The sequence below is a fragment of the Squalius cephalus genome (genome assembly GCF_949319135.1).
Source record: "Squalius cephalus genome assembly, chromosome: 17".
Lineage (NCBI taxonomy): Eukaryota > Metazoa > Chordata > Actinopteri > Cypriniformes > Leuciscidae > Squalius > Squalius cephalus.
Genome location: NC_137138.1, coordinates 29,252,705 through 29,278,422, shown reverse-complemented (window position 1 = coordinate 29,278,422; position 25,718 = coordinate 29,252,705). Strand labels below are relative to the sequence as shown.

The 25,718-nt window shown below is 40.6% G+C and overlaps 1 protein-coding gene and 1 long non-coding RNA gene across 2 annotated transcripts in view; both read left to right on the top strand.

The window, feature by feature from the left end:
* The window catches only part of gabra3 (gamma-aminobutyric acid type A receptor subunit alpha3), a 668,187-nt gene that overhangs the window by 231,755 nt on the left and 410,714 nt on the right, over positions 1-25,718 (top strand). Inside the window, exon 5 of the mRNA XM_079847030.1 lies at positions 5,755-5,975. Coding sequence (XP_079703156.1) covers positions 5,755-5,975 — 221 coding nt within the window. The remainder of the gene's footprint in view (positions 1-5,754; positions 5,976-25,718) is intronic.
* On the top strand, positions 19,367-19,795 carry LOC307144591. Its single transcript, XR_013818789.1, has 3 exons — positions 19,367-19,501; positions 19,569-19,640; positions 19,725-19,795. It is a non-coding gene; the product is annotated as an uncharacterized lncRNA (long non-coding RNA).

Below are 25,718 nucleotides of genomic sequence, written 5' to 3'. Positions count from 1 at the left end.
GAAACTGTTTCAGTGGGACCGCTGACTTGCCTCGAAAAGACTTGAGGCAGTTGAGCACTGACTGGACGCGTTCCTCCGTGAGGCGCGCAGTCTGGGCGACCGAGTCCAGTTCCATACCGAGATAAGAGATCTTCTGCACGGGGCAGAGTTTGCTCTTGTCCCAGTTGACCCGAAGCCCCAACTGACTGAGGTACCGGAGCACCATGTCCCTGTGATCGCACAACACATCTCGCGAGTGTGCCAGAATGAGCCAGTCGTCGAGATAGTTGAGAATGCGAACGCCTTGTTCTCTCATGGGAACAATGGCCGCCTCCGCGACTTTCGTGAAGACACGGGGCGACAGGGCCAGCCCGAAGGGTAGAACCTTGTACTGATATGCTCGACCCTCGAAAGCAAACCGAAGAAATGGTCTGTGTCGGGGAAGAATCGAGACATGAAAGTATGCGCCCTTCAGGTCGATCACTGCAAACCAATCCCGGGGACGGATGCATTCGAAAATGCGTTTCTGCGTGAGCATCTTGAACGGGAGCTTGTACAGGGCCCGATTCAATACTCGCAGGTCCAGGATTGGCCGTAACCCACCGCCTTTCTTGGGTACAATGAAGTAAGGGCTGTAAAACCCTGACCTCATCTCGGCTGGAGGGACCGGCTCGATCGCGTCCTTCGCCAGCAGGGCATCGATCTCTTTCCGCAAGACAGGAGCATCCACTGGACGCACACGGGTGAAGTGGACGCCCCTGAACTTGGGAGGCCGGCGTGCAAACTGAATTGCATAGCCGAGCCGGATGGTGCGGATGAGCCAGCGCGACGGCCTCAGGAGCGCTAACCAGGCTCCGAGAGACCGCCGCAACGAGCCCACCCGCACCGTCGGCGTACCCGCGGAGGGGCAGCGAGGTGGAAGGCAGGGACACGGCTCCGTTGGCATTGTAGCGGCCAAGAGCGGGGTCTGGGTGTGTGCTTGGACAACACCTACCTGCTTCCACCGGGGGACAGACGGCAGAGAAGACCCGAGAGTGTTCTGCTGCGGGCTGTCGCCTGGCGAGGGAAGGGGAGGAGACGAGGAGCGAGGCCCAAGGGCGGCTGCTGGTCTCCGTGCCTTCCCGCCCAGCGGCAGACAGGAGTGACGTGACCGAGGTGGCGCCACTGCTATCTGAGAGCTGGGAAGAGGGGACTGAGAGTGGCGAGACCCAAGGGTGGCGCACACTGACGTCCCACTCTCGAGCGGGAGAGACTGCATGTTCGGCAGTCCCAACCGTGAATGACCCAGAGGAGGAAGAAACTGCTCTTTTAATGAGGTTTTGGGTACCACCGACCGGCTGGTCGGCGGCGGAACAGAAACAAGAAAATTCAACAAAGGATTCTCCACCCGGCCCTCCTCCGGGGGAAGGAGTGGTGATGACACACACTCCTGAAGAGCAGACGTCACATACTCTGGGTCGCTCTTCTCAGGGTCGTTTCCCTTCCTTTTGCTGGGGGGAAACGAACTCGGGTAACGGGCTGGTTTTAAGGCGCTTCTGGACCACCAGTGTGGACATCGTCTGACCGAAGGCCAGCGCTGTGACTAATCACGGTCAGTCATAAAGCGCAGCTCTACTCCGAGTCAGAACTACCCACATGCACTGAAAGTGCAGGGGTAGTGAGAGAGGAAAAACTTCTGCAGATTTAAGCATGTTTGGCTTGCCATATTGGCACCAAAATGCTTCCATACTGCTAAAATTTTTCACACCCATCCAGGCACTTTAGAACAGCCCAGGAAAATGTGGCTGTCAAGTCTGAATCTTCAGCATGAGAACACACCATTATAGTAGGAACTCAGCATCATTTTCAGAGTATAACAGCCCTCTCTCCGATGTAGCGATCGACATCTGCCCTCCCCTGGGGCCCCGAATGAAATGCTTGGTCCCTCATGAGAAAGACCAGAATCCCATCCGAAAGCCTCAACGGCACACGGCACGCTGAGCGGCTCAAGCCTTTACGAGAAAGGGGAGACGAACAACGTGCCGACGTGGTCATGCACTCATGAGAGAACATGAACCACCCACGAACGCAGTCTCAACACACTGATTAGGCATGTGAAACAGTGATCGTGGCCGTCAACAAGGCATGCAAGACAGTGAACGTGGCCATCGTCTCGATGACACACGGCACGCTGGCGCTCAAGCCTTCAGGCAAGGCGAACAACGTGCCGACGTGGTCATGCTCTCATAAGAAAGCATAAACCACCCACGAACACAGTCTCAGCATGTTTGCGATGCGCTAGAGGAGTGGGAAGCTCGTGAGGGTCTTTCACCTGGCGAGACGTTCCGCACTGTAACCCCCAGATCACCAATGCTATTAGCCAAAGTAGTCCTCTTTTTTGAAAAGGAACTAGATGGGGAATAAGCAAAGGGACTCAACCTCGTGGAGGTACACGAGTCTCGATCGCGCATCTAGAGCGCCGAATGACGCGCGCTGGGTTGCCGTGACAACCCGCGCTGTCAGCCGGCGCTCGACGGCACACGGCACGCCGAGCGGCTCGAGCCTTTTTAAAAAAGGGGAGACGAACAATGTGCCGACGTGGTCATGCACTCCTGAGAGAACATGAACCACCCACGAACGTAGTCTCACACACTGATTAGGCATGTGAAACAACGAACGTGGCCGTCAAATGAGGACAGGAAACAATCACATCCAGAAGAAACACACGAGTGAAGCGTCATCCTGAAAAGGACGCGATCTTCACTCGTGTTGCTCTTTCAGGAAGAAATTACTCTCTTTATTGTGCTGAAGCACACAGGGACCCAACGCGGCGACACAGCGGGGAAGCTAAAAGCACTATGCAATGCGTTGCTTCTGCCTTTATACCCGCGCTGGTAGGCGGGCTGCGGAATGCAAGTCCTGCATGCCAATTTTCATTGGCTCGTTTAATTCACTCGTAGGCAATTGGTCTCCCTAGCGTGATCCCAATTCGTCAGGGGAACTCCCCCGACGAGGCGTCGGAGTTCCCTGCTGACGAAAGGGAACCGAGGCTTTGTATCAACAACTAGCTATGTCTCTATTTGTACAAAATGCTGCACATTCATGTAATTCTGGATTTTGCACACACAAGTTGTATTGTAGTCTATTAGTTTATGTAGTGACGCGCATTTGTGCACATTTAAATGCTTAAAAACTGCGAAATGAAAGTCTCAAAATCCAAATTAATCAAATTAAGAAAAGAAGTCAATGAATGCACGCGTCACCTGATCCACATGCACACAAGCAATTATTTGTTGCACGCGCAAATTATGATACACTAATACAAAAGAAAACTTATTTGTACAAATTGCTACACATTCATTCAATTTTGAATTTTGCACACAAGTTGAAAGGCATTTGGTTGTGGATAGTAAAACATATCTACAACATTTATCAAGTTCATGGATAATTGTGCTTGCACGTGTTAATCATTTTGATATTCATCCCATACATAACACGTCTCTCCTGTCTGACCAAAACAACAGAATTATGTACAGCTTTCTGAAAAAGCTCCAAGCAAATGACCCTCTCATTGGGTTGTATTGTAGAAACATCTGTGCTTGTCCAATCAAATTCCAAAGTGACCATTGCCCTTCGCCAACACTTTGTCACAATCATTCTCATGAACAGTAAACTTCTGTTTCTTGTCCCATTCCAATTTGCCTTGAAGCAATAGTGCTGTATTTATTTGTCACTTTATGAAATCGTGCAGCGGAAACCATGATTTGTAAGCTGATTTGAAAGTGAACGTCTACATACAGGGAACATCAGTCTTGTAAGTACTTGCTATAAACAAATATTATTATTATAAAATATATGAAAAAAAAAAAACTGAGCAGAAGGAGAGTACTTCATCTATCAAATTGTCATTTTGATGGGTTCATAGGAAAGGGCATTTGCAATATTTAAGTGCAAGCTCTTCATTGTTTTGGTAAGAAATATTGTCTTGGATAACCCCTCTATGCAGGATTATGCCCTCCAGGCCCTCCCTCTCCCTCTCCCTCTCCCTCTCCCTCTCCCTCTCATTTTATGTGCTAAACTTTACTGAGGTCTTATATAGTTTCTTGCATGAACGTACACAATCTATGTAAGACACTTACTCAAAATAAAATATATATTCAGTGAATTATAATAATGATTAAATAATGACCCCCACTACGGTGCCTCAACTTCTACAGGGGTCATCTTACCCCATGGATCTATTTTTAACTTTTCACGTCAAAACAGAAACAGTATTTTACTGTATATTACTGCACACCCCTGACCTAATTTTTTTTTAAACAATTGTATATGCTACAAACACTTCATAATAAGGCCCTCAAACAGTATTAAAATATCTTAAAATTATTACAATTAAAGGCTGTAAAAAGTCTTAAATATATTAAATAGTATTTTTAAAAGTATTTAATTATATTAATCATTTGTAGAAGTCTTAGATTTGTGGATGGAAAGACACAAGACTCACTCTGGTGAGTTAAGGGGACTCTGAGCAAAGTATGTTAGTGTAGTGGAGCGACAGTAATTTCCCTTATTTGCTCAAAGCATTCTATAATCACTCCGCTCCAGCTCCACTCCCTGTTTTGCTGATAAGCTGCGTTAAGTTCCAAGGCGTTATCGAAAGTGTGTCCCAGATTGTCTTAGTGACGAAAAACAATCTGTGATACATGATGCATTTTGAGATTGTTTGGGATTATTCTGGTGTTAAATGGTATTAATTTTATGTCCAGGTCTTAAAAGCATTGAATTTGATTATGAAAACCCTGCTTGAACTTACTCATGTGCTTTTTTATGTAGATATCATTTGATGTCAGCTTTCACTTCGTTCCTTACTTCTCATGGTGTGGAGACTACTTATTTGTAATAAGAAGTGCCCACAGAATTTCAGTCTGACAACTTCAGATTGAAGTCTGGAGCTTACTAAATAAATGATGAACAGAGACATGCACATGAAGAGCATACATGCTTTAATGCTGCAAACTCCAATTGTTTTCTGTCGCTTACTCAATTACAAGAATCAGTTATAGATGCTTCTCAGTGATTAATGCTGCCCTCTAAAGATTTCAACATTCATTTTTAACACATGAAGAACTTTGAATTTTTGCCACTATTTTTATGCTTGGCATTAGATGACTTATTAAAAGCAAATGCAAGGAGATAAGATTTCTTTTGATGTTTGTTCCCATAGAGAACATGAAAAGGATTGCATCATCAATAATGGAGGTTATAAAACATGAGCAATACTCATCACTGGAAAAGACACCGTGGATTTGAGATGATTCCTACTCCCAACTAAGCAAAGGTTCACTGAGGACAGTGTCCCCTGTTCCATGTTGGCAATATGGTCAGAGAGATAACTCTTGGAAAAAAGCTTGTTTTATCCCTCAAGCGACAGCTGTGAAAACGCAATCATTCGAGTTTGAACTTTTGAAGGAGCCTTAAGGATCTCACACCGACAAGGCTGAATCTCTCCTTAAAGTGCGATGAATTATTGAAGTGTACAACTGAGAAAAGCATCTCGACCAATCAGGGCCAGCCAAACAGGAAGCTCTGTTAAATGTCAAGTCTGAGCAAAAGTCAAAATCTTTTTCCTACTCTTGAGTCATTTGCCAAGATTGTTGAAGTGCTTCACACACCAGCGCAGGCTGTCTCGCTAAGAGGACATTACATCAGTGGAATGTGGAAACTTGGGGGGTGAAGTGAAGTTTTAAAAGGGCTGTCAGAGAGTCTTGACTCATTCTTTTTTTTTTCTCTCTCTAGGAGTACACGATTGATGTGTTCTTCCGGCAAAGTTGGCGGGATGAGAGGCTGAAGTTTGATGGGCCTATGCAGGTCCTTCCACTTAACAACTTGCTCGCCAGCAAGATCTGGACTCCTGATACCTTCTTCCACAATGGGAAGAAGTCAGTAGCCCACAATATGACTACACCTAATAAACTTCTGCGACTGGTAGACAATGGAACTCTTCTCTACACAATGAGGTATGATTTCGACTCTTGGTAGTCTCTGTAAAAGCCCTTGATGCATGTTGAACAACTTCCTCATCCAGTCTACAATGGAATCAATTGGTGACTTTGGGTGTTTGCAGTTTAGACAGCTTAGTTGATTATAATGAGAACAATCTAATTTTATTGCACCACTCACTTGCAACGTATGTATATGGATTTTTCACAGAACAAAATGGTGAACTAATGCATTATTCAATCATTCTGTTATCTGTCTTCTTAAATCAATTAAATCAATGTTTTGGGAGGGATTTCAAATTCAGTGGACACCAGGTTGTCAAACAGTAAACAAATCCAGCCTGATTTCTCCAGCCCTTTCAGATGAACTGGCAGATTTAGACTAATGTCTTCTTATCGATGGAGTACTCTGAATGAACGGAGCGATCGGGAGCTGGCCAGCCTGTGACCCAAACACCCCAAGTGCTTGATGAATGAGTCAGGGAATTGAATTGTGACTAGCTTGGCCAGGAGCTGTCCAGAGCAATGTGTTCAGCTGCCATAGACAGAGTAGACCAATTCCACCAGCCATTTCGACACAGCACCTGGGCTGCTCATGCACAGTCACAATGAGAGATTGGCCATCGCCGAGTTAGGATTGGTTTAATTTCTCCAAAACTTTAACCTCATCCTGATGTTATAAATGGCCATCAACCTACATAAAAAAGGTACTATATCATTGAGGTTTCCCATAACAAAAAGAAAAGGCTTATACTTGAATGGATGAGAAATGGCGATTCTTGAAGCACTGCAGAAATGATTTTGAGAAGCTACTATGTGCTTGAAAAGATTTCCAAATCGATACTAGATGTTGATCTGCGCCCTACTGAACCGTATGCAATTTATTAAAGTATTAAAGTAAGTTTTTGCTGACTCTGCTGTGTTCAGAGTTTAACGGTAACACGCCTGATGCATTAAACATACATGAATTTCACATTTGCAGTACGTATATAGCTTAAAAATATTTATGAAATCCTTTTACCCTGAATGAAGAGACTGCTCTTGCCAGGAAGCCAATAACACAGCATAGTGACATTTTACTAATTCATCATGTGCAATAGTCTGGATTCATTGCATTTTAACCATGCAAGATACAGTACAGTGTCAAAACCGTTGCTTTCCAGTGATTTAAAGATTATTTTCCTGTCACAATTTAATTTTTTTTATTTATTTTTTTATTAGTACTTTTTTTCACTCACATAAGGTGTTAAACCTCAGCAAAAACTATCTGAATCACTTATTCACCCTATCCCGGTCTGTCATCTCAAGCATTTGAATTACAAGATACATAAACCTTAATTAGAACTGTAAATCTAACCAGAGTTTAAAAATTCATAATAGTGCTTGTCCACAGGGATTGGGCTGATAATGAAGGTGGCACATGAAATTGGCCCTATGTGGTGGCACATTAGATATACTTTAGTACTGGAAGGGGGTGTCACTCCATTCTCTTCTAGGCCCTGTCTCATATGAATTCATTCAATATGGCTTCACTGCTCCCCAGGCTAAGAATAACATTTGAATTTGGATGCTTTAATGAAGGCTTGTCACTCTCATCGTGTTTGCCCGCGGGGATGGCGTGTTGTAGAGAAGTTGTTAGCTAGAGCTCCCAGGGACAAGAAAGTTGATGATTCCAGACCATTATGGGCAAGGGCATAATTGCATTGCATATTTGTAAGTGCATGGTTTACTTGCCAATGTCCCAAATGCTTTTCAGAATTTCTCAGAGGATACCTCACAAAAAAACAATGAGGTATTTGGTCTCTGATTATTTTTGCAAGTGAATATAGCATCATTTTGTAGAGTTTTCACAAAATTCGCTCAGTGAATTTGCTTTACTCAGTTAGTTAGCAGCTCTCAAACTTATTTAGTCAGTAGTAATACAGGTACAAGACTTCCTGACTTTCCACTTTTTCACCACATTCTAACAAAAAATATGCTGTCCTTCCCCCTTACGTGTTGTCATAACATATCACCGTGTAGCACTTGCTAATGCAACGTCTTGAAAAATGGAAGGTTTCCGTCACAGCTTTTAAAATGTTCTGTCTCTCCTGGTTAGTGTAGCACATTTTTTAAAGCCTTTGTGTTGAGATAAGTAGAAAAAGAAAGAGAATCTAAATTATTGATCATGGTTTATCACCTCCTTACAGCAGCAAGCTTGTTTTTACTCTTTGTCGTGATAGTCTTTTCAAGTGAAGTCAGTGTCAACCCTTTTTTTAATACACATTCTAGAGTGTGTTTTCATGCATTAAAGAAGAGTCTGTCCAGGGTCAGGCTACAGAAAATGTGACAACGACTGCTGCTCTGTGGGTTAAAGTGTAAGTTCGCAGATTCTCAACCCGCTTTGTATTGTTACAATCTTGGTATATATAAGTGTTTATTCCTCCATGTTACCCAGACCAAGAAATGTGGGTTTATTTGTCATCAAAAGTCCAGCGTATGATGCAAAAAACTATATTCTGCAGACTTTTGACAGCTCCAGTGCTTTCGTACAGAGTGTCCTTCTGTATCATCTCCCACGAACATTCGGATTGACAAAAGGTTATTAACAAAACAGTTGTCTAAGAGAAGGTTCATCACTGAAAATTATATCATACTTTATATACTCTTTATACAGCATGGTTAAAATTCTATAGTGTGCCATAGTATTTTTATGGTAGTTTGGCAACAGCCTTACCTTTACGCGACGGAGTTTTGCTTTGGGGGTTGGGCAGAAGGTGCTCCCCGTTTTTTCCTAATTAACTGATGAAAAATGCAGTTTCATTCAGTTTTATTCCTCTGTTTGAGACTACAAATACAGATGATTTTTTTTCTGATTTTCCGTTGTGGCGTATTCTCCATTTTTACAATTCTTTGTGGCCTACAACGCTCTGGATCCTTCACTGGAAACCGAAAATAACTCCCGGTACACATTTACTCTTTGAATTCTTGCACCCATGAACAATACAAGTTGACATTGTGATTAAAAGTTTGCAAAAAAAATAAATATTTCCTACTCAAACAACAAGGCTGTATTTGACTCTGATAAAGCCTATCCAATAGGAACAGATTGAGAGTGGCCTTGGATGGCAACAAACCTAGTGCATTATGGGTGCTTAAGTTTTCCAACCTACAAACTTTTATCCCAGTACTTCTGTGATCATTTGAATATTTGTAACAGAGAGATAATTATATTGTGTAGTTGAAAAGACTGTGTGTGAAGCGGTTTCATACCTATACATGACAACTGCTTTCTCTGGGTCAGCAACAGCACCAACTCAGATTTGAATGTTCTGGTGTGATTTTGTCAAAGGTTTAATAGACATAGGTGAATGTTTGAATCAAAATTGCAATCTTTAAACGATTAATCATGCAGCTCTAATAGGCAGTTTTTTCAAAAGCCCATTTTGCCAGTGGTGAATTACCCCTTTAAGGATTTAGATTCAAGGAGTTTTACTGACATAAATAACTAAGTAAGTAATAAAAAGCCTTACAAAAACATTAATTAAACTATATTCTTTACATTTTCTTTCTACAGAAAGTTTGAGTGGTTCTTTCTCCTGCAGAAGTTGCAAACACAATGCTAGGGTGTTGCGAGTGGTTGCATGGGCATTGCGATGCAGTTGCTTTGGTTATGAGTGTTTTTCTTATTTCTATGTGACTGCTATATTCACATATAGACACAATAATAGTATCCACGTTAGATTCCACATCCACTGTCTGTGTGTTTTGTATAAAACCAGTTACATCAGTTACATTCAAATATTTCAGATTGCCAAAGTGAGTAAGGACCATGAAATCCAAATGACCATAGTGAAATCATCAGGTATTCCTTTCATGTTACCTTGTATTAAAGAATTTCACAAAAAATGCTAACACCACAGCTTTTCTGACATTCAGCAGAGGTGCATTGGCTAGCAGTATATGTTATTATATACTAGGACTATAAGGTAAAGCTGTATGAATGATTTTTAATCATTCAATATTGATCTGTATTCAGTAAGTACAGAGATAGTCTAGTAGTCTTCAGTAGGTACAGAGTTGACTCTGGATATATGAGTACAGGGAGCAAACCACACATATATCAAATTAGTAAAGGGATTGATATTTACTGTATGAAGTTTTAAGTATTTGCTCTTTATTATGTTTGTAAAGAGCACATTTTTCCAACAATAGTGTTTCTATGATAAGGCCATTCAGTTTGAATTAAAATAGCAACATCAAACAGGATTCTCCTTTACTCTTTTAAAAGAATAGTAATGTCCCATGTCTTTTTCGGAAACTATCGCAATTATGTTTAACTTATAATTGCAAATATCAGCACCCATTCAACAACTTTGCATGTAAAATGAATGATAACATTCATGATATGAAATTCATAAAATGAATGATAACGTCCCTGCTAAGTGTTTAGCCTATCATAACAAAGGTTATATATGTACCATACCATGATATTTTTATTTTCTAATTCTCATTATATATATATATATATATATATATATATATACACACACACACACTCACCTAAAGGATTATTAGGAACACCTGTTCAATTTCTCATCAATGCAATTATCTAATCAACCAATCACATGGCAGTTGCTTCAATGCATTTAGGGGTGTGGTCCTGGTCAAGACAATCTCCTGAACTCCAAACTGAATGTGAGAATGGGAAAGAAAGGTGATTTAAGCAATTTTGAGCGTGGCATGGTTGTTGGTGCCAGACGGGCCGGTCTGAGTATTTCAGACTCAGTTACTGGGATTTTCACGCACAACCATTTCTAGGGTTTACAAAGAATGGTGTGAAAAGGGAAAAACATCCAGTATGTGGCAGTCCTGTGGGCGAAAATGCCTTGTTGATGCTAGAGGTCAGAGGAGAATGGGCCGACTGATTCAAGCTGATAGAAGAGCAACTTTGACTGAAATAACCACTCGTTACAACCGAGGTATGCAGCAAAGCATTTGTGAAGCCACAACACGCACAACCTTGAGGCGGATGGGCTATAACAGCAGAAGACCCCACCGGGTACCACTCATCTCCACTACAAATAGGAAAAAGAGGCTACAATTTGCACAAGCTCACCAAAATTGGACAGTTGAAGACTGGAAAAATGTTGCCTGGTCTGATGAGTCTCGATTTCTGTTGAGACATTCAGATGGTAGAGTCAGAATTTGGCGTAAACAGAATGAGAACATGGATCCATCATGCCTTGTTACCACTGTGCAGGCTGGTGGTGGTGGTGTAATGTTGTAGGGGATGTTTTCTTGGCACACTTTAGGCCCCTTAGTGCCAATTGGGCATCGTTTAAATGCCATGGCCTACCTGAGCATTGTTTCTGACCATGTCCATCCCTTTATGACCACCATGTACCCATCCTCTGATGGCAACTTCCAGCAGGATAATGCACCATGTCACAAAGCTTGAATCACTTGAACATGAACATATATATATATATATATACAATGGGGCTAAAGGGGACCTATTATGCAAAATTTACTTTTACATGGTGTTTGAACATAAATGTGTGTTGGCAGTGTGTGTACACAACCACCCCATAATAGTAAAAATCCACCCAGTGTTTTTTTTAATCCCCATAAATCATAAGCAGCGTCTCAGAATAAGCTGTTTGCAGTTTATATGCAATGTGATGTCACACTGCACAGGCCCCGCCCACGACTGCCCTATTAGCATAGACCCCGACTATCACCAGAGCACTTAACAGCAGCATTCAAGTAAGAAATGTATTCTTATTAAAGCTACTAAAGATATTCAATCAAGAGCAGTGAGGGATTTTCTGTCTTTATTTTGTTGTTTGATTCATATTAACATATTAAAATGTGATTGATTTGATACTGATTCTCAAAAGCCACGCATAAATTTTTTCATGTACATGCAACAATATCTGATTGACCTTAATATTATTAGTCATAAGTAATTAAGTCTTAATTACTCAAGTCTTAAGTAATTATGTACTTTTAGTCTTCTCCACTAGATGTCATCCTCTTATTTACCTTGCGTGAGCGTGACAGCGGGGATCCTGTCATTCATTCATTGCTTAAAGGGATAGTTCACCCAAAAATGAAAATTACCCCATGATTTACTCACCCTCAAGCCATCCTAGGTGTATATGACATTCTTCTTTCAGACAAATACAATCGGAGTTAAATAAAAAAAAAATTCCAAGCTTTATAATGGCAGTGAATGGCCGTTTTTTTGTTTTGAAGTCCATAAAAGTGCATCCATCCATGATAAAAGTAATCCACACTGTTCCGGATGGGTTAATAAAGGCCTTCTGAAGCGAATCGAGGCGTTTGTGTAAGAAAAATATCCATATTTAAAACTTTTTCCCCTGGTTTCACAGACAGGGCTTAAGACTAGTCCTAGACTAAAATGTAAGTCTGAGCTGTTTCCACTGAAATAAACTTGCACTGACTGATCTTAAAAATATATCAGTGCCTTTTTAGTTTTAAGATGCACATCGGTAATGTTTTTTTCTAAGCATGTTTATAAAAATTACTTAAATGTCCTAATTGATCTATGGTCTAATCCTGGCTTAGTTTAAGCCCTGTCTGTGAAACCGGGCCTTTATCGACTAAAATAACTAGCTTCCGACAGACGGCCATACGCATCGATTTACGGTGAAAGAGTAACCCTTGACCTGACGCATTGACGAATGCAGAAGTGCAGAGGATAGAGCAAAACAAAACACCATTCATGAATTGGAAGTCTAAAACAAGAACTTTTAACCCTCTGGGGTCGGCAAACGCGCCGCGTTTTGCTTGATTTTTTTTTCACATAGCAGCAAAATAGACTTAAAATACTCCGTCATTTATGGTCATACAAACTGTAAAATGTCTACTTTTTTATGTGTCCACTTACAATCGAAACAAAACATTGTGCTTTTGTAAAATAAAGAAAATAAACAGGGTGTGCTTTCTGCCTCTCCGTCTCCGTGAACTTTATTTTCTGGAGCACGTCTCTAAACAAAACTCAGCGAATAATATTACTATACTATATATAATACTATTACTATACTATAGTATAGTATACTATACTAGAGAAATGCTGGAGGAGCTTGAGTTTGTTGCCCAGCCCTGTTTGTTTGAACCGCGAGAGGCGTCAAAGCTTAAGCTACTCCTACATCCTATGTCATACATCGCGTAAGTCGACTTGTGTAGGCCGTCTGCCGGAAGCTAGTTATTTTAGTCAAGTTTTAAATATGGATATTTATTTTATTTTTCATATTTTTCTTACACAAAGTAGTTTATCATTTGCACGCGCTTTCAAACCTTGCCATTGTAAGCATTCAAGCGAAAGAGAACATGCGTGCTGTGTGAGAAGTTTTTTGTGCCCAACGCCTCAGACAGCGTGCAAATAATAAAAATGAATTCTCTTTCTCCCTGCACCTAACAGAAAAATGCACACAGATTTATCTCAAAATGCCCGCCTTTGCGAGTATCCAAGTAAACATAGTATATAAAAGTGCATTTATATGCCATAAAAACACGGTTATAAAAACACGGTTATGGCTTAAGTGAACAGTAGATAAAGGACGCATGTGCATCATTATATTAGGTCCGTGCATTAGTCTTAAAGCGGCAGCAGCCTAATATTCTTGCTGCTGTCTGTATTTTGATGTTTGAGATCTTGTGAATCAGAATCTAATCGAATCGGGACATCTGATGAGCTGGTAGAGCATCTGTCATTTAAAGAATTTTAAAAACACGGATAGATAATACAAACAGGGCTGGGTTTATCTCATATTGTGATATAGGCAAAAGCTAATTTTGGGCCCCCCACAACCCTCACACCATATGACCAAAACCGCTACTTTTAAAGGGGGGGTACAATGGTGTTTCATGTATTCAGAGTTGTTTACAGTGTTAAAGAGATAGATTCTCATGCTAAACATGGGCAAAGTTTTAAAAAAATTATTTTGGACGAATAACGGAGAATTTCTATGCTGAAAATCTTACTTCCGGGTTGGTGCAAGTTTCGGCTGGTTTTTTTTAGATCGTGGATCTAATGACGTAGATAAGAGTGGAACTCCTTATATGAGCATTTCTCTCGGAAAAGCTCGCCCGCGAGCACGTCGACTAGAGGAGAGCGAGACCGCGCACATCAACGCGCTTCAACAGGAAATCATCGGCAGCGCTGCATAGGATTTGTTCAAGAATGTCCTCAAAAAAGTGTGTATTTGGATGTGAGGGAAAGCTTACCGTGTTCAGTTTTCCAAAGAACCCAGTGTTACAGGAACAGTGGATGCAGTTTGTTTTTCAGGGGCAGCAACGGAGTGTAGGAAGTGCGGTTGTGTGTTCTGGTCGTTTCAGTGACGAATGTTTTATTAACAAGGCTCAGGTCGACGCTGGATTTGCAAATCGTTTGCTATTAAAACGTGGAGCGGTCCCAGTGATAAAAGACCCCATTCATGTAAGTACAACTGGATCAGATTTCTGTCTTTTGCTGGAAATCAAGAACTACCGCTTGACTCTATAGCTCCGCCTCCAGGACCTCGGCTTTTTCCGGAGAGAATCGGAAAGCTGTATTTTTCTTTTCTAAATATAATAAAACTAAACACTTTTTTGAGATATTAAGGATGCACTACTACTCTATAGGTACTCAAGATTAACATGAGATTAGGTGAAACTGTGCATGTTATGTACCCTTTAAAGGAAATGGGGGAAAAAACACTTAAAAAAAGAAAAAGAAAAAAATGATGTTGATATTGTGGCTTTATACTTGCATATGCCATTATTAACACTTTACCACAATCAATCTCAAATGAAGTTAGGAAGTTTTTGTCCAGTGATTGAATATTGTGTTTTTTTTATCATTTAGGCCTCCGCTCCCTTGAACTGTGCTGGGATAGCAATTGCGAGTGGTAGGCTTTCTGTGAGCCTCTTTGCGAGATATGGGGCGTTGTTAGGTCTCCTCTCGATTTAGAGATTTGTCATACTGAGGCCTCCGATCCTAGAGCTTAGCTAAGTTTTGCTAAGTTGTTTGACTCTCTGTGAGCCTCCTTTACTACGGCGAGCATTGTCAGGCCTCCTCTCGCTAGAGAGAGTTATATTTATGGAAGCCTCCTTTCCCTTGAGCTCCGCTGGGATAGCGACTGTGAGTGGTAGGCTCTCTGTGAGTCTCCTTGCGAGATGTCCTGAGCATGAAGCATTTTTAGGTCTCCTCTCGATTTAGAGAGTCATCATAGTGAGGTCTTCACTCCTAGAGCTCGGCCAGGCGGTAGGGTAGTATGCTATGTTGTTAGGCTCTCTTAGAGCCTCCTTGGCTACTGACCTCAGTGCGGAGTGTTGCTAGGCCTTCATTGTATTGAGGCCTCCACTCTGCACAGCTTTGTGGGCCATTTAGACTGAGCTTATAGCTCTTTCTGACACTTTCTCGGTACTGCCCTTAGGTTAGAGTGTTGCTTATGCCTCTTGTTTGAGGCCTCCACTCTTCAGGGCTGCCAGAACAGAAGTTCTGAGTGTTAGACTCTCTGTAAAACTCCCCATTCGCTGGCCTGAATGTATTTAGGCTTCCTCTCTTTAGAGTCATTCTGTTGAGGCCTCCGTTCTTGAGAAGCTCCAGTCTATGATCATTGCTGGTGCACCTTAGGGATGAGGACTCCTTTGAGTCCTTTGACTTAGCTCAGCCAATACGGCACTCATCCCTTCAGCATAGCAGCGTATTCCTTTCCCCATAGCAGCCCCTAGGGGACGCAGCATGAGTTCCCTTTTGAAAGGGAACGTCTCAGGTTACGCATGTAACCATGGTTCCCTGAGAATAGGGAACAAGATGCTGTGTCCCTTTGCCATGCTTCCGGTATTCCTTCAGGCAAGAAGTGGATGACGTATTTCACAGGTGCCCATTTATACTCACGGCCGCACCTGTGGTGACGTCATAGGCTGCCACCTGCAATACCAAGTTCATTGTCGTGTTTAGACTCATGCTTCAGACACCAGTCATGCAGGAGGCATTCCCCATAGCGAGCCCTAGGGGATGCAGCGTCTTGCTCTGTATTTTTAGGGAACCATGTACATGCGTATCCAGAGACGTTTTGGAAAGTGCCAATGCAAGTTTTTGTGCTATCTTGTGGTTTAGTGGAAAATTAAATCAAATGCACCTTTTACCCCGGTACGCCTTTTAGCTCCGTTTTACCCTGTATGAAAGCCAAAAATGCATTTTACTGGGCAATTTCAGAGAGCATTTTTTTTTCTCCATGTCCTTGTGTGATCCACTGTCTACTTGCCCAGTAAGAAAAGCATTTTTTGCTTTTTTGATTAAGGCACAATCTGTAATGACCTAATATACATAAAAAGGTGTGTTTGCACTGCAAATAAATAATCAATTTAAATACAGCACAGTGCAATTTTAGCATGTTAAGCATCTGGTTCGACTAGACTGTAGATGATGCAGGTTTTCACACTGAAATACCATGTGCTACAGTGGTGGAACTATTTCAATAATAGATGATTATTTAACTATTTTCACTCCAATGACTTTCACATGCAATATAAATAAATCTCATCTCTGCTGAAAATATTTCCACCACTTTAAATCAAATAATTTTCCTTTGGCTTTGGAAAGTTCAAATTACTACTGTGACTGCTCCAGTGTCCTGGAGGGATAATGGAATGTTGCATGTCTGTTTGCTTTAGAGTTAGAAACACGGAATGCCAGCAGTGCTCTTTAAACTTTTAATTCCATAAATGAGTTATTAATTGAAACATGGGGTTTTGCAGCTGTTTTGGCCCAGAGCATTCTGTTCCGGTGATCATAAACTACTGTGGAGCATGGTGAATGAGAATCAAATAGATTTTAAACTGTTAAAATTGTACTTAAACTGCATAACTTTCCTTCCCACCCATTGAGCTCCATGGCCTTGAATCAGCTGGAATTACAACACATTGCAGTCTGGGGCAATTAAAGAGGTTGTATTCTATACTTTTGTAGCTTTTAGTCCATTTATAAATCATGTCAAGGTTTTTTGTTTTTGTTTTTTTTAAGTCATAATTTAGTTTTATATTACCCTATTCTCCCTCTGTCTGACTTGATTTAACAGCTTTTTTCTTTTTTTTTTTTTTTTTTTTTTTGCTACTGCAACTTTTGTTAACTGTACAACCTATATGTAAATTATATATATTATGACTGGTTAAGACCACATGCATTATAATTAATTATAATTATTATAATCACACTTTTTTTTTTTTTTTTTTTCAGTATATATGGCATGCATTTTAGGAAGGGTATCTATGGTCCTACCATTAACGTTAAAATATAAATAATTTTTGGTCTGGATTTTTTTTATCATTGTTATTTTCTTTCTTTCTTTTTTTTAAGCTTCTTTAATTTCAGGAAAATCTTGTAATTGTTGGAGATAGTAGTGGAGCCATAATAGCCTATCAAAAGGTTTGTGTTTTCATTTAATTGTGGTATGTGCAGCCGTAGGCTCTTCTCTTGGACAGAAAACAGGAAATATGTGGAAGGAAAATCAATATGCCAAGACACAAAAAAGAACAAGGAAGTGATTGCTGTTTTGTTTTCTGAGACAGACAGTCTGGCATAATCTCATTAAATCTGAGGCCAACATTTCACTTGTTATGATGTGCCGACCTCCAACATGCCATTGAACGCAGCTATTTTTCCTGGATTGGCTGTGCAAGGTTAAACATTGGCTGAGAGACACATTTAGGTTGCTCATTCATTGTCTGTGCTGTTTGTTCTGAACTTGAGGCAGCAATATTGGATAACAGAAGCCAAATAAGCCTTCCTCCTCAGCTCCTTTGGGTGAATCTCATGAAAACTACCAATTTAAAGGGCAGTGTGACACTATTTTTATGACAGTAAAACAAAATCAAACCACTCCCTAATAGCCTACTTACTCCCTAGCATGCCACTGCAATCTGAAAACATTTCATTCCATTCTCATTACTGTAAAAAAAAAAAAAAAAAAAAAAAAAACCTTGGTATTTGTAATATTATATTGTTTTAAAAATAAGTTGTCTGGAAATGATGCTTTTCATTACTGTAAAATTCTTTAGAGTACTAAAATACACCTTTTTTTTTTTCTTCTGATTGAAGGTAAAATCACCATACAGGTAGACTCACTGTAAAAGTGTGCCTCTACTTAGATTTTTGCAGAATTTAAAACCGTATAATCATACAATTCACTGCAGTTTCTTGCTGGTGGATTATGGGTATTCTCTAGCCGTTGAGCATACACCAGGGCTGCGTTCAGCCCCGACAAAACGTTGCACAACGTTTTTTAAACAGAAGCGGTGATGCGTTGAACACACTGTTCTGATGACGCAAGAGTTGCAACTATGGCAGCTGAGAAGGCCATTCTTTGTGTTCTTTGTGAAGAATTTTCTGAGCCTGATGAAGTCGGTATAAATATGTTTTTAATACTACAAAATATGCCCGATGTTACAGTTACTGCACTTGCCGCCCATGCAGAGCAAAAGAGAACATCCCAATCGAGTGAAGGGATTGCTGAAACTGAAATGGAAGCACACATCTTACCTAATTCAGACTAAAACACATCTATTTAGCCTCACATACTGACTTTATTTGTAGTTCATACTGTTTTAATACCCTGTATTTTATTTCTCATTTTTAGGAAAAGCACTTAATTACCATTGTTTATTTCTATACCAAATGGCATACACTTGCAATGAAGCTAAAAATATAAACAACTACATCATTATGTTGATATCCTATATTTGTACAATAAAACTTACACAAACATGTCTTCTAATATCCTCAGTTGTTGCGTATACTGAGCTGCATCAAACACATTTGTAAATTACTTTCCTTGAACCCATTGTGTGAGTTCAATTTAATACCACGTGCTTTATATACATGTTGCTGCTGATTGGACTGCAGTTCTGACACACCCACCAAACAAGAGAAAACGTATCTCAAACCCCGTTGCACACCGGTGCACGCCGTTTCCAGGAAACATGACGTTCAACCTGGAAACCGTAGCAAAACGTTGCGCACAGTTTTGAACTTGAACGTGCCCTAGTTGTACACTCGTTATTGCGGTGCATTTGTGGGATTGAATGAGTGCACTTGATAACATCCACTATGGTTTCAGACACCTCTACAAATGGCTGTCCCTTCAAATAGTGCCCTATTTAATGGTATGGGGCCGATTTTCGACACAGCCCATGTCATAGAGTGAGAGTGCAGACAGAGTCCAGGGTGCATTTGACAACTATCATACACTCACACACTTTTACCATGCATTATTTGTAAAGAATACATATTGATGTTTATTTGACAGGTTGAGAATCTTTAATATTTGTTTTGGCTCTTGGCTCATTAGAAGTAGTTTTTCATTTTTAATGGTTTTCAAATGAGAAGACACGCCCACTGGCGTTGAACCACGGCTTGACATTAAGCACACCTGTGTGGCTCAATCATGGAGGTGCGTCATGTTCTAGTGGCATGATGAAAAGCCTGTCTAAGTGTGGCGTTGTCATTCTCCTCCGTTCTGTGTGTAGTAACAGGCTACCCGTTCCTCTCCCTGGTGAGTTGTTTGCTTTATTGCTCTTTCTCAATCACAGATTACGGTCTAAATATATGTTTGTCATCAGGAATGTGTGTGCATGAAGTGGCGAGCACAGGTAGCATAAAGCTCACTATAGCCTAAGAATTTCCCCTACGAGGTAAGAAACGTTATTATGGGTTTTCTCTTTTTGGGAGGGGTGAAATCAATTGAAATTGATGCACTATTCGTGCTTTTATTGCAGGTGCGGCCCAAGAGCGCTAGCTGCTGTTTATATATCCGTTTGTGTCACGGTTTCATTGTTAAGTAAGTAAGTAAAATTTATTTATATAGCACTTTCACAGATAGACATCACAAAGTGCTTCACAGTAAAATGTAATACAAGAACAATTTAAATACATTCCACAAAATACAAACAGCAAACACAAACAAACAACCATAAAAACCCCTCGACTAACCAAAAGCCTGCTTGAAGAGAAAAATCTTCAGTTGTTTTTTAAAAGAATCAACTGAGTTCGTGCAACGTAGAACAAGAGGCAAAGCATTCCACAGCCTGGGAGTGACTGCCTGGAATGACTGGTCCCCTCTAGTTGTAAAATGAGTGTGGGGAACAACTAATAGCATCTGATCTAAAGACCTGAGACTCCGGGTAGAAGTGTGAAGCTGTATCAGGTCAGTGATGTAGGTAGGGACTTGGCCATGCAAGGCTCTAAAGGTAAGAACCAGGATTTTAAAATGAATTCTATACTGGACTGGTAACCAGTGGAGTGATGCTAAAACAGGTGTGATGTGTTCTCTTTTCTTAACGTGGGTTAAAAGCCTTGCAGAAGAGTTCTGAACAGCCTGGAGACGATGAAGCTCCTTCTTACTCAAACACATAAAAAGACTGTTACAGTAGTCTAAACGGGAGGAGATGAACGCATGAATAATCATCTCTAACTCACCTTTAGTCACAAATGATCTTAATTTGGAAATGTTCCTCAGTTGAAAGAAACAGTTTCTAACTAATTGTTTAGAATGAAGCTCCAAGGACATAGCTGACTCGAAGACAACACCTAAGCTCCTGAGGCTCGGTTGGACAGACGAGCCTAAGTCACCAATATATTGTATTTTCTTTGGGATTTTAATTTCAGGGGTGATGATTAGTGTTTCTGTTTTGTCAGAATTCAGAAGCAAAAAGTTGTCACATAACCACTGTTTAATACTAGTCAGACAGTTAATTAGAGAAGACAATTTAAACAACTCAGTTTCCTTAAAGGAGCAATACAGTTTGATATCATCCGCATATAGGTGGTAAGATATGTCGCTAAACTGACTAATAACCTGACCGAGAGGAAATATATACAAGAGGAACAAGATAGGACCCAAGACAGAACCCTGAGGTACCCCACACGACAACTCTGCAGTTTCAGACATGATCTGATTCACATTAACACTAAAGCTTCTACCAGACAGGTAGGATGAAAACCATTTTAAAACTGATCCCGACATACCAACCAGATCACGAAGTCTATTAATCATAATATTATGATCAATTGTGTCAAAAGCTGATGAGAGGTCCAATAAGACCAGCACTGTATATTTTTTAGAATCAGCTGACATCATAATATAATATGTAACTTTAAGTAACGCCGTTTCTGTGGAATGTTTTTTGCGAAAACCAGACTGGAATTTGTCAAATTACTCATGTTTCTCTAGAAAAAGGTTGAGTTTTTCTGCTACAACTTTTTCTAGAATTTTTGACATGAAAGGAAGCTTCGAAATTGGTCTGTAGTTTTTCGGTTGTAGCGGTTCCAAATTAGTTTTTTTAAGTACAGGCTTAACAACAGCATGTTTAAAAAAGACAGGACCGACACCATTTAAGAGTTAAGAATTAAGCATCTCAACAATACAGGGGCCAATGGAGTCAAAAACTTGTAAAATTAGCACAGTAGGGACAACATCCATAGGACAAAATGATGATTTCATAGAATGTAACAGAGAGGTGATGTCATGTAACGTCACAGGTGTAAAGGTGGACCAACAATGGGCAGGAAACAAGTCACAGGCAAAGTTCTGAGCCAATGATGGAGCAATGTTAGCCCTAACATCTCTGATCTTATTAACAAAAAAAGTAGAGGAATTCATTACAGTCAGATCTAGATAACACAGTTGTTTGAGAGCTAGTTGGAGAAACTATTGTATTAATGGTGTCAAATAAGGGATTGTGCTTGTTCGAGGAAATAAGTTGAGAAATAAAGCACATCTCATTCAAGGTGACCATTAGATCTTTAAGGTGGAGCCTGTGAACCTCAAGTTTAGAAGATTTCCAAAGACGCTCCACTTTTCTACAATTTCTCCTAATACTTAAGATAGCTTCATTAATCCATGGACAGGCTTTTTTGTGGGAGACTGTGCTCAATTTAATTGGTGCTACTTTATCTAAAATCGATAAGCACTGACCATTAAAAGATCGGATAAATTCATCAACATCAGTGCATCCCATCAGAGAACATGGGTCAAACAAGGCAGAGAACCTCTCTGCAGTGTCTTGATTAATAATCCGCCTTTGTGTCATAATTCTCTGGGGCGGAGGATCTTGAGGAAAGTTACACAGCTATGGTCACTCACATGTACATCTTCCACATGTGTATTTACTATGTCTAGACCAAGAGAAAAAAACAAGGTCCAGGGTGTGACCCTTAATGTGCGTGGGTCCAGTAACGTGCTAAATGAAATTAAAAGAGTCTGTAATAGAAAGTAGATTAGCAGCTGTGTTGCATGTAAAATCATCAATATGCAAGTTAAAGTCCCCAATAATTAAAACCTTCTCAAGTTTGATGATAGATGATAAAAAGTCAGTAAAGTCAGTAAGAAAGATACCTGCCGGGCCAGGAGGGCGGTAAATTAACACACTGTAAAAAGCATTAGAAGAGCCTACTTTAAGCATTTGAGATTCAAAAGAGGAAACATTTTCTGAGTTAATCACTCTACATATGAAACTGTCACGCTGCACAACAGCAAGCCCACCACCATGACGTGCCAATCGGGGTATCCCAGTAACAGAACAGCCAGCAGGACAGAGCTCGTTTAGGTGAATAAACTCATTTTCCCTTTGCCACGTTTCCGTAAGAAACATAAAATCAATATTCTTGCTCATAAAAAAGCTTGTTAAAGGGGGGGTGAAATGCTCATTTTCACTCAATCTCCTGTTAATCTTGAGTACCTATAGAGTAGTATTGCATCGTTCATATCTCCAAAAAGTCTTTAGTTTTATTATATTTATAAGTGAAAGATAGACTGTACCGAGTCTTTCCGGAAAAAACCGAGCGGCTGGGGGCGGGCCGTGTGAGCGATGTGTTAAAGCTGTGCTAACGCGCCGAGCTAGTAACGTTAACAACACACAGAGACATTTGTTCAACAGTTTTACTCACCGCCTGCGGTTCCAACGCACGACTGCGGACCTTTATCATTGTGACTGCTCGATCCTTAAGCATTAGACGATCTGCAAATCCGTGATCTGGGCTTTGTTTATAAAACAATCATCGTCGAAATGCAGGGAAACAGTCTTGCTCAACTCATTTTTGCCCCGGAAAAACAAACTGCATCCACTATTCCCTTAACGCTGGGTTCTTTGGGAATCTGTGCAGGTTTGTCTTGCCCTGGCAACCAAAAAACCACTTCTTTGGTGACACTGACTTCCCTAAAGCCGAGCAGAGCGCTTAGATGAGGTACTGCTTTCGCTCTCTTGCTCTGGTGTACGAGTGCGCGCGCGCCCGCGATCTTACCGGAGAAGTGCCCTTAGGACCCGTATAAGGAAATTCCGTTACATCTGACGTCACACATGCCCATACTCGAAAAAAACTTTCCGAAACTTGTGACAAACCGGAAGGACAATTTTTGGCACAGAAATACTCCTTCAAACGTACAATTTAATTTTTGAAACTTTGTCCATGTTTAGCATGGGAATCCAACTCTTTAACAGTGTAAAAAACTCAGTATGCATGAAATAGCATTTCACCCCCCCTTTAAGAATAAACATTTTATTAGAGATGGAACGGGCATTAAGCAAGGCAAAGTGGAGTAATGTAACGTTTGGCAGACCGGCATCAAAAACAGCTGATTGTGACGGAACTGACCGTAAACAGCTGACACAGTCACGAGGTCTCCAGTTGCGGCGAATTGTCAGTCGCTGGTCAGACAGCACAGTAAACATCGGTAACGGCAAGTCCACCACGATCCCATCAACAAATTGCTGGTACACGCGAGGTTCACATCCAACCGGTAGAGGCATCGCGGGGTGTTGGTGCTGAGGAGCATTTTCACCCGTATGTAGGGGGAAAACTAGTCGCAGCCACCGGAATCGTTCACCGCGATATGGCCAGAGCACCCCCGTCCAGGATTGGCGTCTTCTCTTGACTTGAACGCCAGCTCTGCAGCCCCTTCTCTTCGGTCTCTTCTTAGGATTCCCAGGTCCCCTGGATGTAAACAGGAGCCGGTACTCAGGTGATGAGGGAGGACGCACGAACTGGGGCGGAAAGGTTTATCTGAAACTTTCCCAACTTTCAAAGAGTCTTTCCATAGACACTCTGATGTCCAACAACGAGCGTCGATCATAAGTCCGAGCAGCAGAGACACAATAGTCAGACGATAGGGCTGATATGGCAACATATAGGGGGAGTACAAACGTAAAGAGTTTACACAAATGCGATGCAGCAGTGGCCAAGCCAAACACAGGCGCCATCTTGAAAAGGAAGTCTGAGAAACTGATTGTTCTGATCGTAAGGCTGACTGTGTCAGACTGTAGTGGACTGTTGCGAACTGCTGTTATTACCGAGTGCTTTAAAGACTTCTGCCCTAATCGGTCTGTATGAAATGTGTTGAAGTATTGGATATGCGTGTCTTTTGGGTTATTATATTAAACTAACACGCTGGTAGTCTGGTCCATTACAGCAGCTTGAATGATTTTTAAATATTATTAGTTGTGATGTTAAATATTGTGTCATTTTGATTGTCTATGTAATCTTTTCCTTTTTGTTTTCTTTTTTGTTTTTCTTTCTTTGGTATGACAAATTTATTTGCCGGTGTATATCCACATGTGACTACTTGAACTGTGATACTGAAGCTTAACAGAAGGGGAGAGTGTATTTGTTTTCTTTTGGTATTGTTTCTTTATTTTGTTTATGACTTGTTTTAAGAAACTTTGTTCACTGATTTGCTGTGTGGTTTGTCCCTTTCTGTTAAAGTGGTTGTATTACGGTCTCTTATTAACTGTGGGTATTTAATTGGTAAACTGTGTACGAGATCTATTTTTAGGATTTTTCCTGTGTGAAATTTTGTATTCTTTTGGTAAGTCACGTCTCTGTCTTTAATATGTGAGGGACCAAGCAGTCAAGGGCAAATAATGCAGGATTTCCAAACAAAGAAAATGTATTAAATGCCAAACAAAGATACAAATTAAATTACTTGAAAACTGAACAAAATAAAGTCAGGTCTTGGCCCATAAAGAGGGTCAACTGAACAGAAACAAACTTAACAGTAATCAAACCAACTAAGCAATCCAAACTAAACAAAAAAACATGACATCTCAAATGACACACATGGGGAATTTATATACACAAAGGACTAGTCCATTACACATACGCAGGGAACACCAATTAAACACAATTAAAATAAATAAAGTAATTAACTTCAGAAATATCAATAAATGGGTCATAAACAAAAAGTAATTTACCCAAAGAATTATAGTCAACAAAATATACATATAATTTTAATAAACAAACAAACATACAATTAATCATGCACCCCCCAGCTAATTGGCAGCATGGATTAGCCCAACAAAACAAAATGGCAGCAACTAACGCCAGCCGTTCCTTCCGCCAGCCGAAGCCACTTCAACTCAAAAGAAATAAACATTAACAACATAGCAATAATAACTTGAAAGTGTGCACCCAAACTAGTAATTTATGGCAGAAAACAAATTGAAAATAAAACTGTGAAAATTAACCAAATCGGTGTCTGTCATTATTATGAAATATAGTGTGATCTGACCTAGGTATCTGCAACAAATGTTTAATCATGAAATACTAAAAATAACTCAAAATAATGTGTAAACAACCCAGATAGAAGGATGCATGGGTTCTCAGTTACCCTCCTTTTGTGTGGCCTCGTCATCAGCCATCACGCCGAATCAGCAGGGTACTTCATCCTTTTGTAATTCTTTTTGGGGTATTTTTATTATTTTTACTTTCTTTGGTAG